We start from the raw sequence: 15,265 nt of genomic DNA, 5'->3' as shown, positions 1-15,265 counted from the left end.
TGTGAGACAAGACCCAGATATAAAAGGCTTTCAAGTAGGTCAACAAAGTCACAAAATTAGTTTATTTGCAGATGACATAATTTTATTTCTAACAGACCCACCCCGATCTCTCATCAAATTACAAAATCTTTTGAACAATTACAGCATAATATCTGGTTATAAGGTGAATTATGAAAAGAGTGAAATAATATCTTTGACTGAATTTGATCATGGAGACCTGTGTCAGTCAGGGCCTTTTAAGTATGTTTAAAAAAATTACATATCTGGGTATACAGGTGGATAATAGTTTGAAGAATTTATTTCAACTTAACTATCCTGTGTTGATCAAAAAAATTGAAGGGGATCTAAACAGGTGGACAGACTTACCTTTGACCCTACTTGGCAGGGTCAATTGTATAAAGATGAACATTTTACCGAGGATAATGTATCTATTTCAGTCTCTCCCTATCCCTCTTCCCAATAGTATTTTTAAAACTCTCAATAAATTTGTACGTGAATTCATTTGGAAATGTAAAGTACCGAGGGTGAGCTTGGAGAGACTAACATGCGATTTCAAGATGGGTGGCCTTCGACTTCCCAACTTTAAATTTTATTATTTGGCATCACAAATTAGATTTCTCTCATCTTTTTTTGAATGTGACTATGCCCCCTCCTGGACACAAATTTAATTACATGATATTGATGAAGAGGTAGGAACTGATCTCATTTATAAATGGAACCCTAAAAGTATTACTAGTAAAACAAAAAACCCACTTATTGTCCACCTGGTTAGAACATGGCATGAAATGCATAGAATTCTTGGAGTAAGGATTGACTTGTCTCCCAAAACACCTTTGTGGAAAAATAAACTTATACCAATGATCTCTGATAATAAAATTTTTTAGTTTTGGTATGACAAGGGAATAAGATGTCTTGAACACTGTTATGATAATCATATCCTCATGTCATTTGATCAGATAAAAATGAAATATGGTTTATCCAACAAACATTTTTTTTGTTATTTGCAATTAAGAACCTTTCTGAAAAAAACTCTGGGTGAACAAATGTCATTATGTGATTTGACAAAGTTGGAGGAGGTGTTTCATAATGACAAAGGTTCAGAACGATTTATTAGTAGGGTATATTCCATAATGATTGATCATTATCCAAAACAAAACATACATCGATCAAGAGAGAGATGGGAAACTGAACTAGGCACCACTATAGATAAAGACCTCTGGTCTGATCTATGTCAGAACAGCATGTTTACTACTGTAAATGCCAGATTCAGGCTCATCAACTACAATTTTCTACACCAACTCTACCTCACCCCTCATAAACTACACCGTTATAATTTCACAATTTCAAATCTGTGTTTTCGATGCGGTATTGATGAGGGCACAATGTTACATTGTACATGGCAGTGTGTTAAAGTCACAACATTTTGGAGTGACTTATGTGATACGTTAACTAAAATTACAAACACCTCAATCCCATTCGACCCAGAGCTCTGTCTCTTGGGAAATGTATCAAACTTGAAGCTAAGTCAAAATACTAGAAAATTAATTGACATAGCCCTTGCTGTCTCTAGAAAGTGCATTGCCCTAACCTGGAAATCGGATTCCCCTCTCTCTATATCAAAATGGATAACAGAGATGACTAACTGTATTTCTTTAGAGAAAATTATGTATGTTCTGAAAAACAGACTTGATGTATTTCTAAGTATTTGGCAACCTTTTATTGAGTACATGAAAATACTAACTCTACCAACTGTGAATTTGCTATGACTTCTGAACTGGTCCCACTATACATTAGGCCAATAACACCTTAAAAAAAAAAAAAAAAAAAAAAAAAAAAAAAAAAAACTTGGTTGAGATAGCTCACCGTACTTCATGAAACATTATTATTATTATTTTTATTTTCCTTTTCTTTTTAGTAATTTATATTACTGCTTTTTCTTTTCTGTCTTTAATGGGAATGAGTTGCATTATGTGTTGTTGTTTTTTTGTCTACATGAAAACTTTAAAATAAAATATATAAAAAAAAAAAAAGAAAAGTAAAAGCCATGAGCAAGGTGAAGAAAAAGCTACAACCAGCGAGGCAGAAAGTGATATTAGCGAGGAGAAGATGGTGGCTAACGAGGGAGACTCTGCTACGGCTAAGGCTATCCAAGACCTCGGCAAAGATATAGAAGGCATGAAGGCTGAACTAAAGAAATAACTAACCGACTTCAAAAATGACATTAAACAGGAAATCAACAGCTTCAAGACGGACATAAACCAAAAACTGTAAAGCGTTGTTGGGGACGTTTGTAACCATGACACAAGGCTAACTGAAGCGGAACAACGAGTTGACGAAATAGAGACAGCGAATATGGAACTGAAAGATGCATTCCTTTACTCGCTCAAACAACAGAAGCTCTTCCAGCTTAAAGCGACGGACCTGGAAGGGAGGTCACGCCGTAATAACGTTCGCATATACGGCATGAAGGGGGGGCAAAGAGGGGACCTCGATGCTAACATTTATTGAGGACTTTATGAAGACGGAGCTGGCGCTTGATAGGAATCTGGATCTGCAAATTCAATGAGCCCACCGTTCGCTTGGTCCTATACCGCAAGATGAAACCGTTTCAAGATCGATCTTGATTAATTTCCAGAGATACGACACCAAGGACAAGATATTGAGAACGGCTTGGGCTAAGAAGATCACCTGTGAAGAGTGATTACATTTGCGCATGACCTCCCTACCGAAGTGAACAATAAACTCAAAGAATACAAAGATATAAAGAAAGCCCTCAAAGAGAAACAGATACGCTTTCAACTTTAGGGTTGTGCTACAACCCGGGTTTTACGAGTGAGAACGAGAGCTCTCACTCTAGTACCATATTCGCTGCGTACGCAGCCCACTATTTTTGCTCAAAAAATGACCATTATTTATAAAACCGACCACCCACCAGTAGGTGGCGTGGGGCCCCCTGGGGCTGAGGCGGCCACCCACCTCACCCACGTGACTACGTCACGCCCGCTCAGCCCAGGGATAGCCACTCCTTCTTCCAGCCCGCTGAGAATCGACGCAACCAACGACGCATCGACGCAGCAAGGCTGGGTAGTGAGAGCTCTCATTCTCACTCGTAAAACCCGGGTTGTAGCACAACCCTAACGTTTTACTTTGTTTCGAACTCGAGCTCTCACTCTAGTGCCAAATTCAACCGCCCTTGCTGCCGGGAGCACACCACGGCCACACGGCGAATGCTCATGCCCGACCGTATGACATTTGGAGCGGCAACGATACTACCTTCTTGCCACTGACAGTACCGCTTGCGCGAAACGCGAACCGGACACGTCGAGGCTGTAGTATCTAACAAACGTGCGATGAGAGGACCATGAGGCCACAGCGCACATGTCCTCCACCGATACACCACGCAACAACGCGGAAGATGTCGCAACGCCTCGCGTAGAATGCGCCTTGATACCCTCCGGGGGTACCTTACCCATGGCAGAGTATGCCAAAGCAATCTCCACTATCCAGTGTGATAAGCGATCCTTGGAAAGGGGCCCGCCCTGGGCCTTGTGCCCACAACAGACCAACAACTGGTTTGTAGTGCGTAACGAACGCGTCCTGGCCACATAGGCCGAGAGCGCCCTTACGGGGCACAGCATGTGCAAGCACCTCTCCTTGCCCGAACTGAATGGCGGGGGACAGAATGCTGACAAGTCTATGACCATAGACCTAAAGCTGGCATTAATATTCTTAGGTTGATAAGCCGGGTTAGGTCGCAACGTAACCCTGCGCCCATCATCCCCAAAAACCATACAGGCCTGCTGCACCGAGAGGGCAATCAGGTCACCAACCCTCTTTCCTGACGACAAGGCCAGCAGCAAAGACAGAAATTTCAGATCGGCGGAGTCCAAGGGCTGAAACGGATGACCCGTTAGCCCGTCCAGCACCGTAACCAAGTCCGATTTGGAAAGGACGCACCGCGACGGCGGGCGCAGCCTACGCGCTCCCTTCATAAAGCGCGAGACCAAAGGGCACGCCCCCACGGGGCTTCCTTCAATTCCCATGTGGCAAGCAGAAATCGCGGCTACGTACACCTTAAGCGACTGCGGGGACTGGCCCCCGTCAAGCAGGTTTTGAAGGAAACAGAGAACTGGTCGCACACTGCAGTTCACTGGATCCACGCCCTTATTCGTGCACCAACGCGAAAAGACCCGCCACTTGTACGTGTACTGAGAGCGGGTCGAAGCAGCCCTAGCACTCTGAATAGTGCACACCACATTATCGGGCAAGCCCTGGGCTAGCAAATGGTCCCATTCAGGAGCCAGACTGCTAGCTTCCACCTGCTTGGGGAGGGGTGGAACACCTCCCCTTCCGCCTGGGATAGAAGATCCGCCCGTACCGGCAGCGCCCAGGGCGGACCTTGCGCCAAGGAGATCAGGTCCGCAAACCATATCTGCTTGGGCCAAAAGGGGGCCACTAAAATGAGCCGAAGGCGCTGTTCCTCAGCCTGTCCAACACCTGACGGATCAGGGGGATCGGGGGAAACGCATAGAGCCCATCCTGTTGCCACGCGTGCGTCAGCGCGTCGTGACTGTCCTCCTGGATTGAGAACCACTGTGGGCAGTGCGTCGCGCGCCGCGATGCGAAGAGATCGACGCGGGCGCGGGCGAACCTGGCCCAAATCTGTTCCACCACCTGAGGGTGGAGGCACCACTCTGTCTGACGGCGATTGCCCCGAGACAGCAGGTCGGCCCCGAAATTCAGCCGACCCGGCAGATGAACCGCTGACAATGAAAGAAGACGGGGATACGCCCACAGGTGAATCTCCGCCGCTAACTGGTTCAGCGCCTTCGACCGCACACCGCCCTGCTTGTTCAGGTGGGCGATCGCCGCCATATTGTCCGAGCGAATCAGAACATGGCGTCCATGTATGAGCTGCTGGAAGTGAAGTAGAGCCAGGCGAATCGCCTCCAGCTCTAGCACGTTTATGTGGCGAAGCTCCTGAGCCTCCCACCGGCCGTTTGCCCGCAAACCGCACCCCATCCCCAGAGGGAGGCGTCGGTGTGAATCACCAACCTGAGCGGGACAGGGCCCAACCGAGTGCCTCTCGAGAGGTAATGGGGGTCCGCCCATATGGCCAGCGCCTGCCGGGCCGGACACGTCAGAGGAACCCTGCGATGACGGTCCCTGGCCGGGTCCAGGCGATGCCTGAGAAACCAGATTTGGGCAAGAGGCAAGAGGGATCTGACCGCAGCGGAGTCTCACTACTGCCTCTCCAACCGCTGGGCCAAATCCTCCACGGAAGGACCGAATAGGCCCTCCGGAGAGATCTTCACCCCCAGTAGCCTCCTCTTCTCCTGCTCAGGGAGCTGAGGGAGGTTCAGCCACAGGTGACGGTGAGTCAGAACGGAGAAGGCGTGGTTATAATGGTTGAGGCTGCGTGTAGCGCCGACACCAAGATATCGAGTGCGCTGGTCCACACCCACTAATCTGGGCTGCGCCAGGCCTTTAACGCAGTTTCTACGCCGATACAACGATAGGGCCCCATATGTTTATGTTGCCATCAAACACAGGTTGAAGTAACGTTATGGGGTACAATAACTTTAGAGTTGCTTCTTGGAATGTGAATGGTTTAAATAACCCAGCTAAGAGGAGTAAAGTGATGACAAAATTGAGAAAGGAAGGTAACCAAATCATATTTTTACAGGAGACACACTTGTCTCAGGATGAACAAGAACAATTAAAAAGGTTTGGATATAATAATACATTTTACAGTACATTTAAAGCGGGTCACAAGTTCACGAGTTGCAATATTACTTCATAATACCATTAATTTTGAATTAGGGGCCCTTTACACGAGGACAGTTTCTGAAAGAAATGACAATAGCGTTTCCTTCACACCTTCTCCCTGTTTACATGAGCGCTGTTGAATTTTTAAAACGCCGTAATGTACATGCCAGGTCGCTAGGTGGCAGAGTGATCACCTTATTCTTTGCCCATACAAGGACGCTGCTGCATGACGTAATTTCGTAATCGTCTTTCCGGTTTTTAAACACGGAAGTAGAGTCCGCCTTCCGCAGTCATTAATTTAGACTTGCCAAAAAGCTTTTTTCAAGCAAAAAAAAACCCAAACTGTTTTAAAGTTTTAATATTTGTCAGGTGAGAATGTAACATATATGTGACCAGTTTATCAGAATAACGCCTATTGGAAATCTTTAACGAGCAGCGATGACCGGGAGCGCTGACTGTGATCTGTCAAACCCCACAGTAGGCTACTGGCAGTGAGAAAACACTGTCAACGTGCTTTTGTAACTAACGTTAAATTCCGACTGGGTACAGCCATCAGCTCCTCGCAGCAGTAACGTTCTGAACATGTAACTGAAGTTGGCCGCAGTGTAGCTTAATTCTGAATGTTGCCAAACTTCATTCATACTGACGTTTTATTTGGTTGCCAACTCGCGCACGGCTATGGCATAAACGCGTGTGTCGCGTGTGCAGGCACGTCAGAGTTTCTGAAATGTGCCGTTCTAAAGCGATTACATGGAGCCCTCAGCCCCGCTCAGCGGGAAGCGTCTCTAACAATTTCACTCTGGAGGGTGGTTCCAAAATGTGTCGTTTCCTAAGCGCGAATTCGCCGTCGCCGTCTAAAAGGGAGGCACTAACGATAAAATAATTCCCCGTTTCCATAGGAAACCGTCCTCGTGTAAAGTGCCCCTTAATCAGACAGAAAAAGGATCCCGAAGGTAGATATATACTAGTACAAGGGAAAATAGAAGATAAACTGACCCTCTTTTCTGTTTACCTTCCCCCTCAGACTGAGCTACATGTTTTGAAAAAGGGTTTTGATCTGATAGCTTCAGAATCAGAAGGCACATTAATTTGTGCAGGAGACTTTAACATGGTAATAAACAACAAATGGGACACATCAAATAATAGAAGGAATTTGACACCTCAAACTAAATTACTGAGAAAGGGTTTAGCTGAGTTGGACCTGATTGACGTGTGGAGGGACCTACATCCATCAGACAAGTCCTTTACTTTCTACTCATCCCCTCATGCAACATATTCAAGAATAGATTATTTTTTCATGTTCCGAAATTATAGACACAGAATTCTGAATTGTGATATAGGAACTAGGGACATCTCAGACCATTCATCAATTTATTTGTTGCTACACTTGGATAGTAGACCTAAGAAAACAATCTGGAGACTGAACACAAGCCTGCTTAACACATTGACTGCCAGCCGTTTTTTTCTTGCTGTAGGTAGCTTCTGCCAAGCCGTTTTTTGAGGATTCTGGCTCATTTTACAAGAGCCGAGGATTCTTTTCTGCTTGGACTTTGTGAACATACAATATCTCAAAAGTACTAATAGAATGTGTACTTTCTCTGTCTAAAAGAGTTAGTTTGTAGAGTTAGTAGTTATGTAGATATTAGCCGTTGAGTACAGCATGGTTTCAGGGTCTGAGGCAGAAAGCTGAGATAATCGCAGTTTTGTGAAATTAAATCAAACAGGCAGAAAAGTCACTTTAACCATTTATTTTTGGCATCAGTGAGACATCAGACATCTGAACAATAGTTGTTTTCAATAATGGAGAAATAATACCATAATAAAATAAATAAATGTCAAAATAAATACAAAACAAGAGCAGACCACAGGTCACTCAGCTTTTTTTTTTTTTTACATGTTTTTTTTTTTTTATAGGTTTTTTCGGTTCGTGATCAAACCGGTTTGGGCTCGTACACCGAATCCAGAACTGCTCCAAAATGTAATGGGTACTTCCTTGGCCCATGTTACACCCATCCACAAAGTTACATGAAAATCGGCAGGTGCTTTTTATGTATTCCTGCTAGCTAGCAAACATTTAAACAAAGAGCATCAAAAACAGGCATTTTATTTTTATTTTTACGACCCATGCCTACTTGTGCCACCGAGCACGGTTCTTCTCTGAGTGGTACACCTCATAGCAGCCAGCCCTGTGTAATGGGACATTACACACGACACAACGGTAGCGTGTCTCGCTTCTAACACCAATCTCTGTACAAACTCTACACCTCCTCGTTGGGCCAGCTTTTTTGAGTGAGGCTGGATACATGGCCATGTAATGGCCCGCTAGATCGACATCCAGCCTGCTTGGAGGGTCCAGGTATGGTGCCCGGCCCGGCCTGGTTGCAGGTTGGTCACTGCCCTCCCCCGCACCCCCCACCTCCTCCCCGCCACCCCCCACCTCCTCCCCCACCTCCCCCACCCCAGCCTCCACCTCCTCCCCCACCCCAGCCCCCACCTCCTCCTCCACCACAGGTCTGGTCCATGCACCGACAACACTCAGGATGAAAGCCATCAAAGTTTTACACTTTCTCTGTGGGTGTTTAGCTTTGTACAGAACAAAGGCGTTATAAAAAGACATTTGAAACATGTACATGACAAACTTGAATGGCCACCTGGATGTCTTCCTGGCAAAGGGATAGTAGGCAATGTTCTGGTCCAATCTGTCTACCCCATTCATGTACTTGTTGTAGTCTACAACGCACTTGGGTTTGGGACCCTCTCTCTGCTGCCTTTCTGCCTGACCTGCACCGTCTCCATCGTGTCGTCGTGCAGAGTGGAAACCATTTTGACGATGCGCTTGTCTCGCCAGGCCAGAACCATGGTGCCACCATTGTGGCGCATGACGGTTTCCCCCAGCTTCACGGTGTGGTTGGTAACCTTTGTAGCAGGTGGCTCGCCCCTGTTCCTCCTCAGAGTGCCACAGACATGGGTCTGACACTCCAGCAGCTGTGCACACATTGAAACAGAGTTATAGTAGTTGTCCATGTATAGGTGGTAACCCTGCCCTGCCAAGTCCCCGAGGAGGAACTCCACTGTCTCGCCTAGGGTGGACCGCTCACCACAGTACGGCTTCATGCTGTAGCAGTAACCTGTCTGGGAGTCACAGAGGATGTAGGACTTTATCCCATACTTTATGGGTTTCTGTGGGTTGTACACTTTGAAGGCCAACCGCCCACGCCACAGGAGCATCCCCTCATCAATACTGATGTTTTGACTTGGTGTCAACATGGCTCTGAACTTTTCTAACAGGTCGTTCAAAACTGGCCGGACCTTGAACAACTTGTCTGCACCATCAACATCAAAATTGTTACTGAAATGGAGGAATCGTGTCAGGAGCTGAAAGCGGTTGCGAGACATGGTTCTGGGGAAGTGGGGGGTAGCAGTCACTTCATTTGTGGTCCAGTACATGGCCAGTTCAGGCTTCTTGACGATCCCAGTGAGGAAATATAGTCCCAAGAAGCTCTTGAGTTCTGCCACTGTAGTGTCCTTCCACCTCCCAAGCCTTGAATGTGGCAGAGCCTCACTGACCTGACTGATGCACTGGTGTGCATACAAGTTAGTTTGGACTACAATGGCCTGGAGCAGCTCATCGTCCAGGAAGAGCTGGAAGAACTCCACTGGTTGAGCAGCACCACCACTATGAGGACCCGGTTCTGCTGTGAAGGGGATGTGGGTTGGCTCCCAGTCAACGCCACACCACTCAGGACCTGCAGGCCGAGGACGTGTCCCACTTCCAGCTCCATCTGCAAATTATAGAAATACATAATTACCATAAAATAGTGTTTTTTATATGTGTTCTGGCTGGAACCTGTGATGTGAAAATAAACCTGATTCTGAAGTGTGCTCTTACCCATTTTCCTGGCACCAGAGGCTGTGGCACCAGTACCGCTACAGCTGGCTGCTACAGCTACAGGCTCATCTTCAGAGTCTGAAATAAAGTAAAATGAATTGACTGACTGCTGGCTTTTGTACAGTCATAGTAATTACATTTACACAAGTTACACAAGTCATCTCAAACATCGTCTTACCACTGCTCTGTGGACCTTCGCCCCTGGATGGGGCCCACTCATCTTCAGAGTCCTCCACGTCTGGGGAAGACGTGAGGTCACTCGACTCGGACTCAGTCAGTCCAGCAGCCGCAACCGCGACATCCAGAGGCTCACCCCGTTCATCATCCGAGACCTCGGAATCGGTCTCCGGCACAAGCTCATTTCGTACAGAAAAGAAATCCAGCAGTGATCTCTGATCTGCCGATCGCTTGCGTTTAGCCGCCGAAGACCGCTTGCGTTTGCCCGGCATGGCACAAACACGCCACCCACTCCCAACTAAACTGAAATAAAACAACTACTGCTACTAAACTGAACTGAAATAAGGCTAATCTACCGGCTACCAACTCGATCAAACTGAACTAGAATAAACTGAACTAGAATAAAGGCTAAATACTAAAATGAACTGACGCTAACGCTAAATGTGCTAAGCTAACTACAATGAACACTAACTGTAACTACGCGCTAAGTATCTAAACTAAGTCTACTATGAAGACTATACTAAACACTACTACTGTACTAACAACTACAAACTAAATCAACTACGCTAACCAACTCGCTCTAAATCTGACGCTAAATTGCTGAAATTCTCTATGTATAAATCGCTATGTAATGCTGTCTGTCTCAATCTATTACCAACCTACTTCAACCCACGCGATCAAAGGAGCCCGCCTTCCTTATATAGAAATCTTTGTTAGAGTACTTCCGGGGCAGCGGGAGAGGTCGGATCCACATTCACCTATTGCCCAAGGGCCTCACCTAGTGGAAACCACTGAAAAAACAGTTTGACGACTCAACTCGTCGTTGGCAGTGAACAGCTGGATTGTGTTTGACGACTCAACTCGTTGTTGGCAGTGAACGTGTTAACAACAAAAGTTGTGCAACAAATAAAATCTGAAATCAAGACCTTCCTTGAGCTGAACGACAATGGAGCAGTGAACCCAAATGTTCTGTGGGACACTTTGAAAGCGGTAATTAGGGGAAAATGTATTTCCCTCAGTACAGCAATCAAGAAGGCAAAGGAAAGTAATCTTAAACGGCTTGAAAATAAGTTAAAATAATTGGAAAAGGAACATAGCGAGAATCAGAACCCCCAAACGATGAATATACTGTAATTATAGAAACTAGAAATCAAATTTCAAACATTTATAAAGAAGAATTGGAGAAAAAATACATTTCTAAAACAATCATAATGAAGTAGGTCCCAAAGCCACAAAATTGTTAGCAAGGAGATTGCGAAAAAAGCAGTCCTCACAGTCAATAAATAAAATTCAGGATCCTAGAACAGGGAAAATATATGATAATTTGGAGGAAATAGATACTGCATTTCAAACATATTACAAAACTCTCTACTCTCAACCAAAACAAGAGAGAAAAGAGAAGATAAAAACTTTTTTGGACTCCTTGGACTTGCCCTCGATTGGTGAAGATCAGAATGACAGCATAAATAAACAAATTACGAAGGAGGAGCTCGCTGGAAAATACATTGGGCAAACTAAAAAATAATAAAACACCAGGGAGCGATGGGCTACCAGCTGAATGGTATAAAGTATTCAAAGAAGAACTAACTCCAACACTCTTAACCCCTTCTAAAGGGGTTTTCTGAAGAAAATGGTGAAAACGACATACCCAAACTAAAATGCTTACTGTGGCTGAACCGCTAGGGTTACAGACAACTGCCTGACCATTTCTGAAAGGTAAGACTTTGAAGTTTCTGTGTCAGAATGACTCTATGTGTTACTCACCCTGAGTAACACCAGCTCAAACACAGTGGTTGATTCTCGCCTAGAATAAAAAACACTTTTACAGTGTAAACAGTTACCTGTGGTTGTTGTATTTATGGCTAGAAACCCAATGGAGACATAGCCACAGGCCTTACCACATCACAACTCAAAGGAGATGAAAAAATATCAAAACATGAGTATTTGGCAGTGGTTTTAGTAGGGAGATACCTAGGCGGATTTCCAAAAAGCCATTTGGAGACTCCAAATGGACACCTGGTAACCAAATGACTTTAGAGGCATATGATATATATATATATCTATATATATATTTTTTTCCAACAATATCACATAAATTACTCATAAAAACAACTTTGTTGTATTTTAGATTTTTCTTTTTTTTTTCAAATCTCTTAGTTACCCAAAGCCTCTCTAAAAGTGGCCAAAAGCAATTGTGATGTCATCAGTGATGTCATAAATCCTTCCTGGCTGAGGCTATAGAAATAGAAGAATAGAGACAAACCAAATAACTTGAGTACAAATAGTTTTATTTACTCTTTGCAGGGATGTAAAGTCACGGAAAATGAAAAAGGTTACAGATGCCAGGGCAGACATAAAACCACTCAAAAATAATCATATGTTGGTATGAAAAAGCTGACTGTCACCTAGTGACTAGTTTGCATCCCTGTCTTTCAAAAAAAGCACAATTGCACAAATAAAAATTTGTACAGTATAATAAAAAAAAGTATAGCACCAGCTAAGTAAAAAGTGTAAAAAAAAAAGTCCAAAAACGAAACATAAATACTTGTAAAAGCAAGTAAAAAAGTATTGCACCAAGTAAAGAAAAAGAAAATAAACTATAAAGAAAGAGCCAGTGCTCCCTGCCTCTCTATGGCTCTGGCCACTATAATTCTGGGTCTGGGCTCACAAGTGAAGGCAAGCAGACATGCGCACAAATAAAGTACAGTATTGCACAAAGTAATATTTACAACTATTTACAATTGCAGCACAGAACGCTTTGAAGCAGGCAGGCATCATTGCCTCACAGGTTATGGAGATCGTGCCAGGCATTGAAGCAATCACGCTCTGCCACGAAGCACAGCTCTACATGACAGGTCTGACAGTAGACATTAGTCATCTTGTTTTTGCAGCCCGGCATCTTGCACCTCACCCTACCCGTTGTGCCGGAAGGGAACCTGTGCTTTGGTTTGTGCGTGCCAGGCACAGGAGGGGCAGGTGTTGGAGGGGCAGCTGGAGTTAGTGTTGCACTTTCAAACAGCTCCATGACAAGTGTCTCTCGGAATGCTATCTGAGTGAGAGGTTTTTTTTTGTGTGCCTTGGCAATCTCCTTGTGCATGATGTATGCATTCACCACTGCGATGTCGACGAAGTGGTAGAAGAAAGTCCTGTACCACTTATTTGTCTTTTGGAGCACGTGGTAGTAGCCAATCAGGGCATCAGAGAGATCCACCCCCCCCCCCCCCATGTGCTTATTGTAGTCCTTTACTGCAGCTGGAACAGGGATATCCATGCGTGACCACTGTTGAGCACCTCCCTTCACTCTCCTTTGGGCAGTATGTCCTCCAAAGGCTTTGTGCTTGGTAGAGCACATGAACACAACCCGTGTGTCCTTCCACTGCACAAACAGCACGTCATCATCTCTGATCCAGCGCATACTTCCTCTGGTAGCATTGTTAGGCAACGCGTTCACTGTAGTTTTGGGGAAACCAATCCTGTTTGCCCGGATAGTGCCACAAGCCAGTATCTTCTTTTGTCTGAGGAGGTCCCTAAAAAGTGTTGGGCTTGTGTAGAAGTTATCCACAAATAACGTGTAGCCTGTGCCCAACAGCTTTTCTTTTAGCAGGGTCATGACAGAGTCATAGCTGAGACCCTTGCCCTGCTGGACAGGGTTCTTTCCCTCATAGACAAAAAAGTTCCAGGTATAACCACACAGGGAGTCTGCAAGGACAAACAGTTTATACCCCCATTTGGTAGGCTTGTCCTTCATATACTGCTTGATTCCAATTCTGGCCTTTGATGCCACCATCCTCTCATCTACTGCAATGTTCTGTGATGGCTGGAAATGGCTCATGCATGCTTCCCTAATGCTGTTGTACAGTGGCTGGATTTTGCACAACCGGTCAAAGGCTAATGTTCCTCTCTTCTTCTCATTCTCAGCATCCACCTTCGGATCACTGAGATGGAGACCAAATGTTATTTGAAGAAATCTGCTGCCTGACATGATCCTGGTGGGCAGTGGCAGGGTGTACAGTGGAGAATTCTTCCAGTAGTCCGTGAATTTTGGCAGGTTGACAAAACCCATGTATACCACAAGGGCCAGGAAGGAGTACATGTTTTGGAGACTTATCGTCTTCCATGCCCTTTTTTTCCCCTCCTGTTTCTTGCTCCCATAGGCATTTGAGTGGTTAGCAATTGTTTGCAGTGTGGAGGCAGACATGAATAGCTGAAACAGTTGCAGTTGTAGGAGTCTGTGGTCCAGGCGTTCTGACTGGCCTGAACTGTAGATTTGGTGGCTCCACGTCTTCCTCATCCACGTCGTGCCATCCGTCGTCAGAGCTGGTGGTTGAAGCTCTGGGGGTTCCTCTGCCTTTCCGACATGCTGCCACTCCGAACGTTAACTTCCATTATTCGGACTGGCGGTCGTTCACCTTAGAAGCCGCAATGCCGACCTTAGGTTTAGGCGTGGGGGTGGGAGAGGTTAGGTTTTGGGTTAGGGTCTGGGGGAGGTTAGGTTTAGGCATGGGGGGAGGTTAGGTTTGGCGTGGGGGCTGGGAGAGGTTAGTGAAAAACGGGGAATATAGACCCCCTTTCGGAGTGCCGATATTTCGGAGTGGGAGAACGTCGGAGTGGCAGCATGTCGGAGTGGCAGCATGTAACCGAAGCTCTGAGCTCACTCCGGCTTTCAGTGGAGGACCTGGCCCCCCTTCCTCTCCTTGCTCTGCTCCTGCCCCTGCCCCCTCTTAGAGCAGCATGTGAGGAAGTGGAGACAAAAGGTGGAGCGGGGGTGGTCGGGACTGTAGGAGCAGGCTGGCTGGCTGGCTGGCTGGTGGGGACAATAGGCACAGCGGGGGAGGCCAGTGGAGGCCGACGCTTCCCATGAGGTGAGATGGTGTCTGGCACCCAATCGACGTCAGAAGTGGATTCATCCTCTTGTTCACTATAGAAAGAGGACCTGGCTCCCCTTCCTCTCTTTGCTCTGCCCCTGCCCCCTCTTAGAGCAGCATGTGAGGAAGTGGAGACAAAAGGTGGAGTGGGGGTGGTTGGGACTGTAGGAGCAGGCTGGCTGGCTGGCTGGCTGGTGGGGACAATAGGCACAGCGGGGGAGGCCAGTGGAGGCCGACGCTTCCCATGAGGTGAGATGGCGTCTGGCACAGAAGTGGATTCATCCTCTAGTTCACTATAAAAAAAACATAGTAAACAACCATTAGCCTTTTTTTTTGCTGCAGGGAAAGACTGCATTTTGAATAAAATCCCCCCACCCCCCTAATGCCAAGTCTCTGCACTTCCCTGCCTACCCCCACCCACATCCAGGTGAACCACTTGAATGCAAATATAAATGGCCTGCATTTATGCGTGCCTGCAAATATACACTCATTGTCTTCCAGTCTAGCCCAAAATACATTCATATAAAATCAATGACTGGCTGGAAATTATTTATTTATTTGTTTA

General features: G+C 45.8%; 1 protein-coding gene across 1 annotated transcript; it reads right to left on the bottom strand.

The window, feature by feature from the left end:
* Positions 1-12,617: 12,617 nt before the first annotated feature.
* On the bottom strand, positions 12,618-13,928 carry LOC310794481 (piggyBac transposable element-derived protein 4-like; the record flags this gene model as incomplete). The annotated part of the gene is made up of 1 exon (XM_083656463.1): positions 12,618-13,928. The coding sequence occupies one exon, from the start codon at positions 13,926-13,928 to the stop codon at positions 12,618-12,620; it is 1,311 nt and encodes a 436-aa protein (XP_083512589.1).
* Between the last annotated feature and the right edge of the window lie 1,337 nt (positions 13,929-15,265).

The sequence above is a fragment of the Poromitra crassiceps genome (assembly GCF_964638095.1).
Source record: "Poromitra crassiceps genome assembly, chromosome: 20".
Lineage (NCBI taxonomy): Eukaryota > Metazoa > Chordata > Actinopteri > Beryciformes > Melamphaidae > Poromitra > Poromitra crassiceps.
This window is presented reverse-complemented; position numbering and strand designations above follow the sequence as displayed.